The sequence below is a fragment of the Rhipicephalus microplus genome, chromosome 2 (assembly GCF_043290135.1).
Source record: "Rhipicephalus microplus isolate Deutch F79 chromosome 2, USDA_Rmic, whole genome shotgun sequence".
In the NCBI taxonomy this organism is placed as follows: domain Eukaryota; kingdom Metazoa; phylum Arthropoda; class Arachnida; order Ixodida; family Ixodidae; genus Rhipicephalus; species Rhipicephalus microplus.
In genome coordinates this window covers 95,725,840-95,742,348 of record NC_134701.1, presented here as the reverse complement: position 1 = coordinate 95,742,348, position 16,509 = coordinate 95,725,840, and the positions used below count along the sequence as shown (strand labels likewise).

The window sequence follows — 16,509 nt, the reverse complement described above, 5'->3', positions numbered from 1 at the left end:
GCTGATTAATAACAATCTTATTTATACCTCTTCAGCTCATTAACAGAACTCAATTCTCTAGTCCCTTGTGCTTTCTTTTAAAGAAAGTAAACTGAACTTTGTTTGCTCTGCATGTCCTGAAAGGAATCAGGGTGGGTTTAGTAAACCTATTGTATATGGACATTTGTAATTCGATGCTTTCTTTATAAAACGAACATCCAAAGTTTGAGAGTTGACCTATACTTGGAGTCAACTTATATGCCGAATCATAAAGTCGACTTCTCTGTGGGGTCCCCGGATTCACAGCTATTCGACACATCGATAACATCAACTGCAGAGGCATCGGAGTCGCGGAAACTGGAACCTCCCAACCTGCACATGCTACTTCTGGAGCCGGACATTTTTTCGATCTGCTGCGTTGATTGCAGAACTAAAACAAAACTATGGAGCACATTTTAAAGACCACTGCCGCACGGCTTCAATGCGAACTGCTTGAAAAACAAGGTCTCGAGAGCATCCTTTCAAATCCTTGATGGAGAGCTAACTTATGCTCTATGTAAAAAAAAAGAGTAATTTATTTTGGCATACACCTTGCAGTTTTGTTTGTCAATAGAAATGATTTGTTGATAGACCGTCACTGTTCCACGGAGAAGATGGCAACGCAGTGTCAACACTTTGCAGGGAACAAAACCACATGATCAGTCACATGCACACTGTCTTTGAGTCATAGAGCACTCCTGCCTGTTTGCCATTTCTTCATTTCACTGCGCATGCAAACACTGGGGTGCACAATTTGCAACGCTGCTCAACGATCACCATGATGCCACCGCTACACTGCATCGAAGAAAGTGGTAGCAGACTCTGGATGTGAGTTGGTCATCACTACAGGCAAACTGACACCTATTCTCCAGCCAATAGACATGGTATTGGAACAAGCCATTCAAAGACCGCATGTGCCTGTTTTACAATGAACTGCTCCAAGAAGAAAACCTGAAGACAATGTCAGGGAAGCTGATGCGCATTTTCTTTATTGAAGTGGCGCAATGGGTCAACGATGCCTGGTATAGACTACCAATCGATGAGGTTCTCACGGAGTTTTCCAGTTGCGGCATCTCAGTACTACGACCACCTCTTCTGACGGCAAGCAGCAGCAGTGGCTCACACGATGACAATGATCGTGACTGCATCCTTCCCTCAACTGCAACGAGTCGTAAGCAATGTTTCAAGCGCAAATGAATGTTTCTTTGCATCGCTCCCTCTTATGAAAAACTTATTGGTGAGCTATGGCCGCAGCATGAGGCTGTGTTTGAGTCAACATTTTTTTTCCTAGAAGATGTTGCAAGTTGGGGGGTCGACTTCTAGTTGAAAATATACGGTAACATTAAAAAGCTATCTCCAGAAGAGGTTATGCTGGACAGCATAGCCATCATGAGGCAAGAGTAGCTTTCTTACCAGAGCACATCGAATCCACTGTAGGCAGCCACTCTCTCGGGCATGTGGAGCGCATGCAGTGGGTCAACGATTCCCAGTGTAGGCTTGAGGGCGCGGTGTGCGATGCCCGTCTTAGCACGCAGGGGTAGGTAGTCAAAGATGGCCACACCTGTCGTCTCGCTGCCTGTGCCAGCTGTTGTGGGCACTGCAGGTCGATAGACAAGCTGTGAGCAGGAGAAATTAATGATGCTCCCGAAGCAGGGCAGTACGTCGGTCTGTAATAACGCACTCACATTCAGGACGTGTCTGTCAAATTGCGACACACATTAAAATTAATCAAATTCCTGCACACGAGACGAAGAACAGCAGCCATATTTTTCAAAACTAACCTGAACATGCACTTTTCATGGCACACAACTGAACCTCATAAAAAATGGTTTGCTCTAGAACCACAATGCAGGCACCAGGAGTAATGATAATAATATCTAAGGTTTTACGTCATGAAACCACAAGATGATTATGAGGGAAGCGGTAGAGGAGGAGTTTGGAAATTTATAACATCTGGTGTTGTTTAACGTGCACTGATATCGCATAGTACATGGGCCTCTTCCATTTTGCCTCCATTGAGATGTGATCGCCACGGCCGGGATCAATCCCGCGACCTTTGGTTCAGCAGCAGAGCACCGTAGCCACTGTTTTACTGACATGGAGAAGCACCAGGAAATTCGGAACAGCAGTGAATGACAAGAAGTGAATGGCTTTAAAGGACATTTTTTTCTTTCAGTAAGGTTGCTGCACTGCAGTTGACCTGCTTTGGGAATGCGTCCGTATGGAAGCATCGTACTTCTGTAGTTGAATACTGAAAGGGAGCAAAGAAAGCGCAAGAATACCCAGTTTTTTTTTCCACTGTTCTATAGAGGACCCTTTCTTTGCAGCTGCCATAAAAGAAACACCGCAGCAAAAAGCCACTACAGCAGACTCGTAATAATCAAAACTCTGATAAATCATACTTTCAGTTAATTGAAACAAAATTCAATTTTGAGGTTGGCCCTCTATTCTTTCAATGTATTTAAAAGCCTCTTAATTCAAACTCTATCATTTGGTTAATTCATACCTTTTGCAGTTTCATACTAGAAAAAATCTGCTGATTTCCCACTACTATTTAAAAATTTGCATGCATTGTTGTGCCACAGACATGTTCCTCGTTCGGGAGCGCGTCTCGCAGGATCGAGCCCTGTTTCGACGAACTGTCTCCCCCTCTCCCAGCGCCGCCTTCCGTGCAGAAAAACCGTGAAGTCCGGGGATAACGTCGTTTCCTCCGCCGGACCACTTTGCAGTTCCGGGTATGGCTACATCTCCCCCTCCGAGCCCGAGAACTGGTCCGAGAGAATGGACCAAGGACGCTATTTAAGGCCGAGCCGGCCCCATGTTAAGAAGATTTTTGCCCCAGCCGACGTTGTCGTGCTGGCTGGCTCTGTAAAACGACAACCTGCGATAGTAAACGCTACTTTTGTTGCTGTTTTCCAAACGAATTGCCTCCCTGTTTCACCTTCGGGCTAAGGCTTCATCGAAGTCCGCTCGACGGCTCGCCGCTCTTCGCCACCGCTACCATCGCGACAGAGCAAATTTCTTAACAGTGGTTGGCAGCTTCGGGATACGATATCCTACGTTTGGCACGCCGGATCAGACGCCTGTCCTCAACGTTTTGCTGCTCTGGGACCCGCTACCCCGATCTCAACGGCTGAAAAGTTGGATCGGATCTCCGAGCACGAGGACGACCGCCGTGATAGCGTTTGGCTACGCTGCGATACGCTACCCTGTTCTCATCGTTCGGCAAGCTGGGACAAGCAACCCCGGATCTCAACATTGGCAAGTTGGACCGGATCCCGGAAGGCCTGATACTGTTCGACGGCAGCCACGAGTTGGACCATCGTCGGCTACTTTGGTTGGGTGAGTGCCCAACGTTTACTGTTCATTTCGCCAGACCTCTCTAGCACAGGCAGGTGTTAGGAGAGCGTTTTGGGTTTTGTTAGTTGTAATTTAAATATTCACCTGCTTTAAACCACGAGATTAGTTTTAAAGTACGGTGAATATCAGTAGTAGAGCATCACGAGGGACGAGATCGCGATGGAGCAGTACCTGTTGCAGGATCTCCTTGAAATTTGTGGAGCCATGGGGATTTCCGCCGGGCCCGCTAAAACAAGGGAAGCGATTCTCGAGGTGATGCGGGCAGAGAATGTGACGGCCGAGGAAGCTGACGAGTTTTGGGAGCTCATTTGTGAGCAAAAGCAGAAGGCCGAGAAAAGCCGCGAAGAGCTCGAAGCTCAAAGGCGCGAACAGCAAAAGGCCGAAGAGCTCGAAGCTCAAAGGCACGAACAGCAGAAGGCCGAAGAGCTCGAAGCTCAAAGGCACGAACAGTGGAAGGCCGAAGAGTGCCGAAAAAGGAGAGAGCACGCTCTCAGAATGAAAGAGCTCGATCTTCAAATTCAAGCACTTAAATGGGAGCGAGCTAAACACCAGCTCCACAACTTTCAGACAGGCGAGAACATCGCGCATTTTCTTGATGATTTTGAAGTTGTCTGCTGTAATGTTGGTGTTAGCCGCGACCTTTGGGTGGAGAAGCTCGCCACGCTGTTGCCGCGCAAGATAGCGCATGTTTTGAATTGCTTACCCTTCGAGGAAGCAAGAGACTTCAGTTATGTTAGATATGCCTTGATAAGATATTTTTTTCTTTCAAGTCATGCTGACGAAGAAAGTCGGAGCGATGAAGACAAGGTTGAAGCGCCACGAAGGGCGCTAAAGGACGACGCCCGCCGAAAAGAGCGTGAGGATGAGGCGCGCCGTGAAGCGATGGAGGTGGAAGCGCGTGAAATTGAGGCTCGCCGAAGAGCGCTAGAAGTAGAAGCGCGTCGAGAAGCGCGTAAAGATAAGGCATGCCGAAAAGCTATGGAGGCTGAGGCCCGTCGCGAAGCACAAGCCGCCGAAGTGCGCCAGAGAGAGCGTGACGCTGAGGTGCACCGCGAGGAGTTAGGGGCCGAGGTCCATCGCACGGCTAAGGACGCCGAGGCACATCGCGAAGCGCTAGAGACGGAGCCGCTTCACAACACACATGATCCAGATGCATCGCATCAAAAAGAGTTTGACAAGTCGAGTCGTAAGGCGCTACAGGTTGACGCCTGTCGACAAAATATTGAGCAGGATGCGCGAGATAAAGCGCTAGAGAATAAAGCTCTTAAAAGAGAGCACGAGGCTGACTTCGAAGGGCAGAGAACAAGGGCTAACCACGACAGCGATAAACCCCCACCGATCGAAAGCTCTTTAGGCGCGTTAGTTGCTTTTAAAGGCATCGGGACTCCCGTTCTGTCCCAAGCAGAGGCAGCTAGCAACGGGCCCGAGGATAAGCTAGATAACCAGTGTGCAGTTTCGGGAGTACGTGTCAAATGCAGCACACTTGGAAGTAAGTGTGTCGAGGCTGCCAGTATCGCGAGAAGTCCCGACAGAAAGAGGCGTCAGCGTAAGCGCAACGTGGTAAAGACTATGGGCGCCAAGCGTGCTAAAGCTGCTGTTAGGTGCCATGACATCATCCGTCGAGACGCCATGTTCACGGCTAGGTGTAGGATCGTGACAGGGCCCTCTGGGAAATGTTTGAAGCTCAGACCATCACGAGGATCGAGATTAGGCGGAAAGCGCGTCAAGAAAAACCGAGTTTCAAGGAAATTCGGACGCCGAGATAATCGCGTGGTCTCATATTTTTCGATGCCGCGTAGAGGCAATCACGTGGAGAAGCATCGCGTACGCCTGAGCTGTAACAAAGGCTGTCATTCCCCACCGTGGCGAGAGGGTTACTGGTCGAACGGGCGGCGTAAACGACGCAGTGCAGATGCCACTTTCTTCGAGTCCAGCGGCTGCGGGTCAAAAGTCGCTACTACTGAGTTCGGCGAACAAGTTCTTTCGTCGTCCTTTTGTCCACACCGCAGCCCACGAAAGCTATGGAGTGGGCGACTTCCCAGAGTTCGTCTGAGAGTGCCACCTTGCTGATACCAAGAGTGTATTTTTTTTAATTTAATTTTGAGAATAACTTTTTCTAGTTTTGTCTTCTGCCGATGAGCAAGGAATGGATCTAAATTTTTGAAAGTTTTACTTTTCTTGTCGTCGCAGAAGCAGATATTGTTGATATGTTTGGTTCATTACTTTTGTTTTCCTTATATCTCGAAAGGTAACAGTTCACGTGTTCTATTTTTAACAGAGAAGGCTGAGTAAAAGCCCTGTTTAAAATACCTTCTTTGTTTGGCATTACGTGTTGGTAAGCGTGTCAGTGTAGGTTAACTTTTAACCTTGTTCTGTCTAATGCGCGCAAGTTTGATTTTCAGTCTTATTTTTTTAGTTTTTTTTCAAGCGTGCTTTCTCTTGTCGTGATGATCGTTGGCGGTGCGCATTGAATGATTGCTTGTAGGATGACAAACTTTGTTATGTTTAACAATCTTATGCTTGCAGGCGACGCAAATGTGCGTGATTCGAAAACTCTTGGTATTCTAAATTGTAGATTCGGGGCCAAATTGAGTTAACCTCGGCAGCTTCGAACGTCCCTAATCTGCCCGGGTCACAATCGAAAATCGCTCACGAAAACAAAAATTGTGATTGGTTTTGCAGTGTCATGCACTGTAAAGGAGTGTCCGCATTGTGTATTCCTCCTCAGATACATTGCTCGTGATGCTATTTTTTTTTAGCTCAGTTAAATCTCGAGGAAAAATTTTCGTTTCTGCTGGTCTGGCGACTTGATCAGCATTTGGAGGGTGCTTGCTTTGGCCGGAGTGGTTCGCCTTTGTGTTCGACTCCGTCGTTCCAGTGAACATCTGCAGGCCTTTGGAAGTCTCAACGGGCGGAGAGAGCGGAACGGCTACCGATGGTCAACCAGCATCCCTCCTTCCGAGCCACGCTGACGGCTCAAAACTCCGGATGCATTGTCTGGCGGCGGGGGTGCTGTTGTGCCACAGACATGTTCCTCGTTCGGGAGCGCGTCTCGCAGGATCGAGCCCTGTTTCGACGAACTGTCTCCCCCTCTCCCAGCGCCGCCTTCCGTGCAGAAAAACCGTGAAGTCCGGGGATAACGTCGTTTCCTCCGCCGGACCACTTTGCAGTTCCGGGTATGGCTACATCTCCCCCTCCGAGCCCGAGAACTGGTCCGAGAGAATGGACCAAGGACGCTATTTAAGGCCGAGCCGGCCCCATGTTAAGAAGATTTTTGCCCCAGCCGACGTTGTCGTGCTGGCTGGCTCTATAAAACGACAACCTGCGATAGTAAACGCTACTTTTGTTGCTGTTTTCCAAACGAATTGCCTCCCTGTTTCACCTTCGGGCTAAGGCTTCATCGAAGTCCGCTCGACGGCTCGCCGCTCTTCGCCACCGCTACCATCGCGACAGAGCAAATTTCTTAACAGCATATATAAACCTAACAGTCTAAAAATGAAAAGTGAGCGCTCCAGGCCTTCAAGAAAAAAGGCTTTGCTAGAAAACAAATGCTTGAAACGAAGCACACGCGTAGTAAACCGTGACGCTTCTCAACTGGTATAAAAAGCTTTGTGCTGAAGGCCCATATAGCAAAGAAGCAGTTGGCAATTCACAATTTCCTTAAAAGGTCTGAACAGCAGTAAGTGGCCAATAAGCTTGGCCAATTACTTGCATCTCTACTTTCTGTTCACTGCATGCAGTTATGGTTTAAAAACACTTTAAAAATTCTTAATATGATAAAATCAATACCTAATCATAATTTGTGGTGTCACCTCACCCAGAGTCATCTATCTGAGACCTTCTGATAATTCAAACTTCTTGATAATTCAAACAAAATTCATAGGTCCTTTTAAGAATGATTCAATGAGAGTCAACTTATAATAATACACAGCTGATGAGGACGGAAAGAATGCATGCATAAGCAACTGCTTTGTCAATTTTGACTGAGAAAATGCATTGATGACATAAGCATTTTTCCCCCTCATGCTTCCTTAACAAAACAAGTAGCATAACACATACATTACCATGACGACTAGTCGGTTAAAACTGATGGGTGATAAGTGGGTATAAAATTGAGGTACATAAAATGAACAAGAACACATTCATGAAATGCGCCAACAAAACTTCATCAACATGAAAAGAAGGAAATAAAATTAATAAGTACAATATCTTTAGGGGGTTAGCTGGTTTATTCTAATAGTTGATCATGAAATGAACAGGTTAGAAAGCATGACAACACGCTTCTGTGGTTAGCTGCTTTCTAGTGGGTACACCTAAAAATCAATCACCAGAACAGAATTGAATGACTCCAGTTGCTGCACCTCCCATTCAATGCTTCATTCCAAGCGTCACACCATTATACATATTGGAATATTTCTTCACAGTTTATGAACAAATGAGGCAAGCAGGACAGAACAGATTTAAATGTCGCACTCGTTAATAACTTGGCTACTTCACCTGCAACCAGCGGCTTGAGGTTTGATGGTATGGGAACCCCACGACCAATGGGAGCGTTCACAAAATCCAGGAAGTCTCGGTCACGGTTGGATGAGTACAAGTTGGCAGCCTTACACGTATCGATGGTGGAGCCACCGCCCACTGCCAGGAATGCGTCGTACTCAGATGCTCGGGCAAACGCTATAGCCTTTTGGAAGCTGCACACGGCAACACACAAGCTTCACTGAACTGGCTCGTCCATCAGTTCAACAACTCATGAACAAATGTGCTATTCAAACACAAGAAATAATGGTACATCTGATGAAACATAATGCATATTTTGCTGATGAACATGAATATGCCTCTGGTGGCCACATAAGGTGTGGGACGGATAACTCATTTAGATAGGACGATTACCAAGGAATGCTAAGTGCGACTGAGGATGGCTGCATTTACTGCATGAAACTACAAAAGTTGCAGGCATAAAAGTTGCAGGGTAGGTAAACTAGAGATCACTTAATAATGCCTTTGTTCTTGTGAAGGGAAGTGTGCATTCTAATAAAGTGTGAGAGTGGTGAGAAGCTCTGATTTGAAAAGGAAAATGATGTACAGCAGTGGCATGGGTCAGCATGAGACACACTCAACCAATGAGCAAACCTCACAGGGATTTCGAAGAAAGCGCGAGGTAGAACAAAGGAGACATGGCCAACACTTGGCAAAGTGAAGATAGAGCGATGAGGGCACGGGAGTATTGGCTTGCAAAGTTCTTGCGTCAAAGTTGCTACAAAATCCCACCTAGGCACAGACTCAACCTTCACATCACCTGGAATTGGCAACACAAGACATGCATCCCCCGTGTGACACTTGGGCTGTGCCTGCTGAATGCCATAGCTTGCCAGGCGCATCCTTGTGAACCTTCATCAACGGTGGAGTGTATCGACAATCTCACCTGCCACACGGATGTCTGCATGTGCACCTTCCTCGATTGCGTCAGTGCCATTCATCAAGAATGGCGATTTATTTTTGTAAAACTCTCTTGAGCTTGCTCTATTCGTCGTCTCTGTAGTTTTGGTTTTCCACACTTTCTAATATCTGATATGTCTTGAAGTTGTAAACATATTGACTGGTTCTTTTCCTGTATCAGCAGTCTCGTCTCTTTTTGATGATGTTGACGTCGTGAGTTCACTCACAAACCAACATGACAGCGCCTCGATTTATTAGCCTTGTGACAATCCTACAGCAGTCATTAAAACATGCCCACAACAGTGATATTGGTACACCAGATACTGTTATGTGCAGGTCTATTTTACTCAGTTACATGTATGAATATATCAACGATTCATGTCAACTAAAGGGGGAAGAGGCACTTAGCCATCAGGCATCTTATTATTTAAGCTAGCGTGATGAAAACTTATTAGATGCTGTATTTACATGTGCAGATGTCAAATATGAACTCAGTTCTTATCTACCTCTTACCATTTTGTTTTTGATTAGTCAATAATTATTTTTTCATTCACATTTTCAATAAATCCAGTATAGAGATCCTGCAGAATTAAATGTCATTGCACTCTACAATTAGCAAATAGTACAAAAAGCAAGTTTCATGGCTTTAGTTTTTTTACAACATAAGTTGTAGGACCATTTGGCCATTTGGCAAGGGCCATTTGGCCATTTGATGGGAGGATGAGCTTTTAAGCTCATCCTTTCAGTATTAAAAAAAAATAATTTTCGTATTTTATTTTTTTTCCTACAATTTCATGGTGTGCTATAGTTAAACGTAGCACTTTCTTGCACTCAATAGGCATCCAGCTTTTCAGCAAGACAAAAAATATCAAAATCGAGTGTACCAAAGCTGTAAAGCCCTTGTCAGAAGAATGAAAGGTTGCCTAAAAACAGAAACTGATGATGATGATGTGTGGTGTTTTATGGCGCAAGGGCCATTTGATCTCCAAAGATTGCCAGGTCAGCCGATAAGTGATGCGAACAATGATCATGATAGGTGGCTGTAAAAGGGCCTTAAAATTCCTTGCGCTAGTGTGGGTAAAATCATAGAAGCATTAAAACCATGACATTGACGTGAAATATGTGCAATAATATTAAATGGCGAAATGTCGTGATAGTGAGACAATGACGGAGATGCAGCCACCGCGACAGCGACTTCTCTTTAGAGATTGTGCTACTGAGCGCCTGGGTATATGACCTTAAAAGTACGTACATCTGTTAAAAACGCCAGCAATGATTTATGTGGAAAAAGGGGTTCTCTGCCGATGAACATTGATGGGTGCAAGAATATCTGTTGTCGACAGGGATATAAGAAGTGTTTTTTTCTGAGAGAATCTAAATCACTGCGCTGGACAAGGATGTGAAGAACCGTGAGCGGTTCTCCACATCTCTCACACAATGGTGCATCGCCACCAGACAAAAGGTATGAATGTGTCGAGTGTGTGTGTCCTACCTGTAGTCTTGTAAGTGTGACTTGTGTGTAGCATGATCTGGATACTGTTGGCCAATTTCCGATTCTCGGTTTGACAACATGCAGTTTGTTTTCAGTCTGCCTATCCCATTGGCGCTGCCAGCATGCCCTGAGCTCCTGTCCTAGAAATGGTTTCAGATCAAGCACAGGGACAGCTACAGATGTATTGGCGCCAGCGCTGTCTTGGGCAGGTGCGGCCTTCTGATCCGCCAACACATTTCCAGCGATTACGCGATGCCCCGGCACCCAGCAGACTACAACATGTCGTTTAAGAGCATAGATCGTGCATATCAGAGAGTATAAGGACACAAGGACAGGATTTTTATGTTTTTGCAAAGTTTTCAGAGCCGTCACTAGGCTCAGCGAATCTGTGTATATTACCGCGCGTTGTAGTTGCAGTTTCTTAATATGCTTGGCAGCCACAGATACCGCGTGAGCTTCTGCTGAGAAGATGCTTGTTTCGGAGTGCAGAATACTTGAGTTGGAGAAAGATGAGCCAACAGCTGCATAGGACACACCAGTGTGAGACTTCGAAGCTTCTGTGAAAAATTCTGGGCAAGTGTACTTGTGTTGGAGTTCGAGAAAATACGTGCGGATATGTACAAAAGGGGTGTGTTTAGTGACTTCCATGAAAGATAGATCGCAGTCTATAACATGCCACTTACATGGTGGCAGATATACTGCTGGAGCCATCAAACGTTGTTCTAAAAGTGGCACAGCTGTTTCCTCAGCGAGCCTCCTGACACGAAGGGAGTAGAGCTATCTCAGCGAAGGACGGTTATTGAACAAGGTACAATTTGACAGATCATTAATTGTGGAGTGAGCGGGATGTTCTTCATCAGCGTTGACCTTGAAGTGGTATGTAAAAGGCCCGTAGAGAGGCAGATGCCTAGATGGTGGACAGGGTCGAGAATCTTTAAGGCTGATGGTGTCGCAGACTGATAGATTATAGCACCGTAATCTAGGCGAGTGCATACGAGGCTTTTATATAAATTCATCAGACATTCCCTGTCACTGCCCCACGTAGTTCGTGACAACACTTTCTAAATATTCATGGTTTTTAAACACCTGTCTTTTAAGTACTTGATATTTGATGTATGGGATGAAGCTTAGTTTTGTGTCTAATATTAGGCCCAGAAACTTATGCTCGGTCTTCACAGACAGACGTGGACCCTGCAGGTCAATCTCTGGATCGGGATGAACGGCCCTCTTTTGGCAAAACAAGATGCAGGCACTCTTTTGCGCATTCAGTTTAAAACCATTCTCATCTGCCCATTGAGAGACCTTGTTCAAACCTAATTGAACCTGACGTTCACACACTGAGAGGTTACAGGACTTAAAATTGAGCTGCACGTCGTTAACAAATGTGCAGTAAAACATATTTCGTTGGATAACGAGGTGCAAACAGTTCATTTTGACTATAAAAAGTGTACAACTCAATACCTTTCTTTGCGGCACTCCTGTTTCTTGAACAAATGTACGGGACAACACAGTGCCCACTCGAACACGGAATGTCTGATTAGACAGGTAGCTTTCGATTATTTTCAACATTCTGCCCCGCACACCTAGGTGTGACAGGTCTCGGAGTATGCCAAAGCGCCACGTAGTGTCATAGGCCTTCTCCATATTGAGAAACACTAACAGAAAGAATTGTTTATGACTGAAAGCATCATGAATTTGTGCCTCGATACGGACAAGGTGGTCAGTAACATCATGAACTTCCTCAATTCCAACAGCTTTTTCCATTCATCATAGCATGGTTTTCGCAAAGGTCTGTCCTGTTAAACACAGCTCGCTCTTTTTATTCATGATCTGCATTCCAACATGAATTATAATACACAGGTAGACGCAATATTCCTTGACTACGCTAAAGCCTTCGACAAGGTATCACATCAACACTTGCTGTTAAAACTTTCTCACTTAGGTTTGCATTCAGATGTCATACAATGGGTTAAAGAATTTCTTACTAATCGGTCTCAGTGTGTATGTATCAATAATATAGCCTCTAACCCCGTCCCTGTATCCTCCGGCGTCCCCCAGGGTTCCGTGCTGGGCCCCCTATTGTTCCTGATATATATCAATGATCTGCCATTGGAAGTTACTTGCTCTATTCGTATGTTCGCAGACGACTGCGTTATTTACCAGTCAATAAGAAATACCTCCGACCAGGCTGTGCTGCAGAGCAGTTTATCTAAAATCCTGAATTGGTGCAATCGCTGGATGATGGTCCTGAATCCCAGTAAATGTAAATTAATGTCCGCCACCCGCTCACGAAGCCCTCTCCTTTATCCGTACAAAATTGCTAGCACTCCTATTGAATCTGTTAGTACCTTCAAATATCTCGGTGTAACTATCTCCAAAGATCTCAATTGGTTTCCACATGTGTCCAACGTCATGTCATCCAGTAACAAAACCCTAGGCTTTCTCAGACGTCATTTACGCAGCTCCTTTCCTCACGTTAAACCCATCGCATACAAATCTTTAATTCGACCGAAACTTGAGTACGTGTCCACAATCTAGAATCCTCATCAATCTTATCTCATAGACGCATTAGAAATGGTGCAGAACCGCGCCATCAGGTTCATTCACTCATCATATTCGTATAACATTAGTGTATCCTCATTAAACCAGGTTAACTGGCGGAACATGGGAGAGGCCTTTGTCCTGCAGTGGACGTAGTCAGGCCGATGATGATGATCCTCATTAAAGGCGACAACTGGCCTGTCCACCCTTTCTTGTCGCCATCGCACTGCCAGTCTATCCCTGTTTCACAAAATGTATTACAGTTCACTCAATCAGCCACCTTACATCTCACCGCCTGCTCGCATATCCCTTCGTACAGGCCATTGCTTAAGTGTTGCTCGTCCTCAAACCCGTACTCTCACCTTCTCGTCTTCTTTTTTCCCATGCACCATTGTAGACTGGAACGGCCTTCCCTATGCCGTCGTTGCCACCACCAACTCAGATGCTTTCATTGATGCTGTAAAAGCGCACCTCTCATCCTGAATGGTCATGTATCATGTATCCTTACCGTACACCCACACCTTATGTAATGCCCCCCCTCGGGGCCTTTAAGGAAATAAAGTGAAGTGAAGTCAGTAGTGGACTTAGCCTCTCGAAACCCACACTAGTATGGGTCAAGTAGGTCATTAGTCTCAAGGAAGTGCATAAGCCGCCTGTTCATCATTTTTTCGAAGACCTTGCAAAGACAACTGGTTATTGCTATTGGCCTGTAGCTTGATGCTGAAGATGAGTCCTTGCCCTGTTCAAGAATCAAAACAATGACTGCTTCTTTCCAGGTGGAAGGAATCTCACCGGAAAACCAAATGGCATTACACAAAAAAAGGAGAGCTTTTTGGGTTTCAGGAGGCAGACGTTTGAATATTTTATATAATATACGGTCAGAGCCTGGGGCGGTTTTGTTATAGCAGTTTAATAATGCTTGTAACTCTGCTAAGACGAAAGGTTCATTGTATGCCGCATTGTTTTTCGATTTGCATTCTATTTTCTGTTTTTTTTTGTTCTTGCTTTGTATCGTTGGAACGCTGGACTGTAATGGGATGAGCTGGAGACCTGTTCGAAGCGTGCACCAAAGGAGTTCGCTTGGTCTTCCAAACCACTGCCTTGTGTGCTTACTAGAGAAAGAGGATGTGGTTCTCGTCCTACTATGCTACTGACAATTCTCCAGACTCTTGCTTCATGTGTATATGTATTGATTCCAGACAAAAACCTCTGCCAGCTCTCCCTCCTGGCCTGGCGACGCATTCTCCTGGCTTGAGACTTGATGTTTTTAAAATTGACAAGATTTTCAGCAATCAGTAAGTCTCGAAGCAGTCTCCATGCTTTGTTTTGTTGTTTGTAAGCATTGCAGCACTCACTGTTCCACCAGAGGACTCGTCGTTTTCCGCCCAGTCCAGATGTTAGCGGAAAACACTTAGCTGCAGCTTCAATAACAAAAACAGTAAAGTATTGTACATAAATGAATGTGAAGATACGTTTTTTTTAATTTAAGACTGCTATGTGTGTTAAAATCTCCAAGGAGAAGATACGGTTCTGGTAGTTCATCAATTAACGCCTGGAATTCTTGTTTACTAAGTTGGAACTGAGGAGGTATATAAATAGAGCAAATCGTGACCAGTTTGTTCAAGATAACGGCTCAAATGGCTACTGCCTCAAGAGACGTCAGAAGTGGTAAATGTGTACAGGCAGTTCCTGGATCCACAACAATGGCAACACCACAAGATTACGCGACTGCATCATTCTGATCTTTTCAAGACATGGCGTAATAATGAAGAAAGTTTGTGTGTTTCGGTTTCAAGTGTGTCTCTTGTACACACAGCCCTTTTGGTGTATGTTTGTGTAAAAGTTCTTGAATATCCTCAAGGTTTTTGAGCAGTCCTCTGACGTTCCACTGTAGTATTTGTGTCATGTTTAATCTGTGTGGTGCTGTGGGTACAAAGGTGTTGCCTTAGGTTACAAGGTCCTTAAGAGGCCCTGGAATTCGTATTCTTTTTTTTTTAATGCGCTCTGAAGAGCTGCGCCTCTCCTTCGGCGTCTCGGGTGCCGGAGGAGTCGTACTTCTATCTATCGCCTCTTGTGAGGTGGTGGATGGTGCCTGCTCGGCAGGCACATTCACAGAACTTTCGGACCTAACTGTGCTTGCAGTGGTCTGAGGTTCGGTAGACTGGGGAGTCTGCTGGCCCTGTTTGTTAGGTGGCAGAGCAGTACTGGTTGCTCCAGCCGGGGGCGCTTGTGGCGCACCTGCAGTCTCACTCTGCGACTTTTGCGGGCACAGAGAGATGAGGCGCAGCGCCCCGGCGCATCACATTGGCAAAGGAGGGACAGGACTGATGGATGGAGAACCGTTTACGTGTTTCTTGAAATGACAGATTGAACTTCACTTTAATATCAAGGATTTGTTTTTCTTTCTTCCAAACTGTGCATGATCTCGAGTAGGCAGCATGGTCTCCCAGTTTGCACAGCATAATGTTGTTGAGGTATACATATCTAATGCGTGCTCGCTGGATGCACAATTTGCGCAAGTAATGCGCCCTCTGCAACTTTGTGACCCATGTCTAAAGCGCTAACACTTGAAACATCTGCGAGGGTTTGGCACATAGGGCCTGACACGAAGCTTGCAGTAGCCAGTTTCAATTGAATCAGGTAAGTCACTGGTACCAAAGGTGATGATTATGTGTTTTGTGGGTGTTTCTTTTTTGGTCCCGTCATATAATCATTGTTTAGACCTTGACTACATTCTGGTCTTGCCAGCCTTCCAATAATTCACTTTCAGACAGTCCAAGCAGGTCGTCATCAGAGACCACACCGCGCACTGTATTCATTGACCTGTGTGGGCCAACTGAGACTGGGAGATCTCCAAATGCTACCAGTTTAGGTAAGTTGTCATATTGGAGCTTGTCGCGAACCTCCAAAAGGAAGTCGCCGCTTTCCAACTTCGTTACACGATATCCTGGGCCGATTGCTTCGGTGAGTGTTTTCGAGACAAGAAAAGGTGAGATTGCTCTAACTGTTTTGTTCTCTTTCTGGCTATGCACGACATGAAACTTAGAGAAGGACTGCTTTGGTTTGGAAAAAAGCAACGGTTCTTTGGTGCGCCATCTTTACGGGCAGCATCGGGAGAGGGGGGAAAAAGTTGATCATACAGATTGTGTACAGTTCGGCGGCGATGATGGCCACCCACCACCGAGCCCAACAACAGGACGCTACAAGGTTGAATAGTGAACACTTGGAGATGCCAGCCATGCATCGCCGCTATAACCGAATATAACTACCCAAGGTTGGGTAACTACACAGGGTTAACCCTCGCCGCTAGAAAATTTGGAAGTAAACAGAAAAGAGAAAATGACAGGACAGATAAAAAGTGAGAGATAAAGATTAAGATGTAGGCAGAGAGAGGTAGGAAAAGGCGACTGCGGATTTGCCCTGGGCGGGTCAGCGCAGGGGTGCCGTCTACATGAAGCTGGGGCCAAAGGGGTGTGTTGCCTCTGCCGGGAGGCCTTAAGGTTCAATCACCCATAGTAAGCTCAACCCCCAGGATCCCCTTTTCTCCAGACACGGCAAAGCCACACACGGCTGGGCGTGGGAGGGAGTCGAAACCCCCCGTTAGCTCAGCTCGGGTTCGTGGAGTCGCTACACACCAAACGAAAAAAACAGAAAAACAG

The 16,509-nt window shown here is 45.8% G+C and overlaps 1 protein-coding gene across 2 annotated transcripts in view; it reads right to left on the bottom strand.

The window, feature by feature from the left end:
• T3dh (Type III alcohol dehydrogenase) overlaps nt 1-16,509 on the bottom strand; it is an 84,981-nt gene that overhangs the window by 39,805 nt on the left and 28,667 nt on the right. For both annotated transcript variants that reach the window (XM_037422036.2, XM_075886681.1), the window contains exons 5-6: nt 7,876-8,072; nt 1,432-1,615 (exon numbers count right to left, since the gene is read on the bottom strand). In XM_037422036.2, the coding sequence (XP_037277933.2) occupies nt 1,432-1,615; nt 7,876-8,072 (381 nt within the window). The remainder of the gene's footprint in view (nt 1-1,431; nt 1,616-7,875; nt 8,073-16,509) is intronic.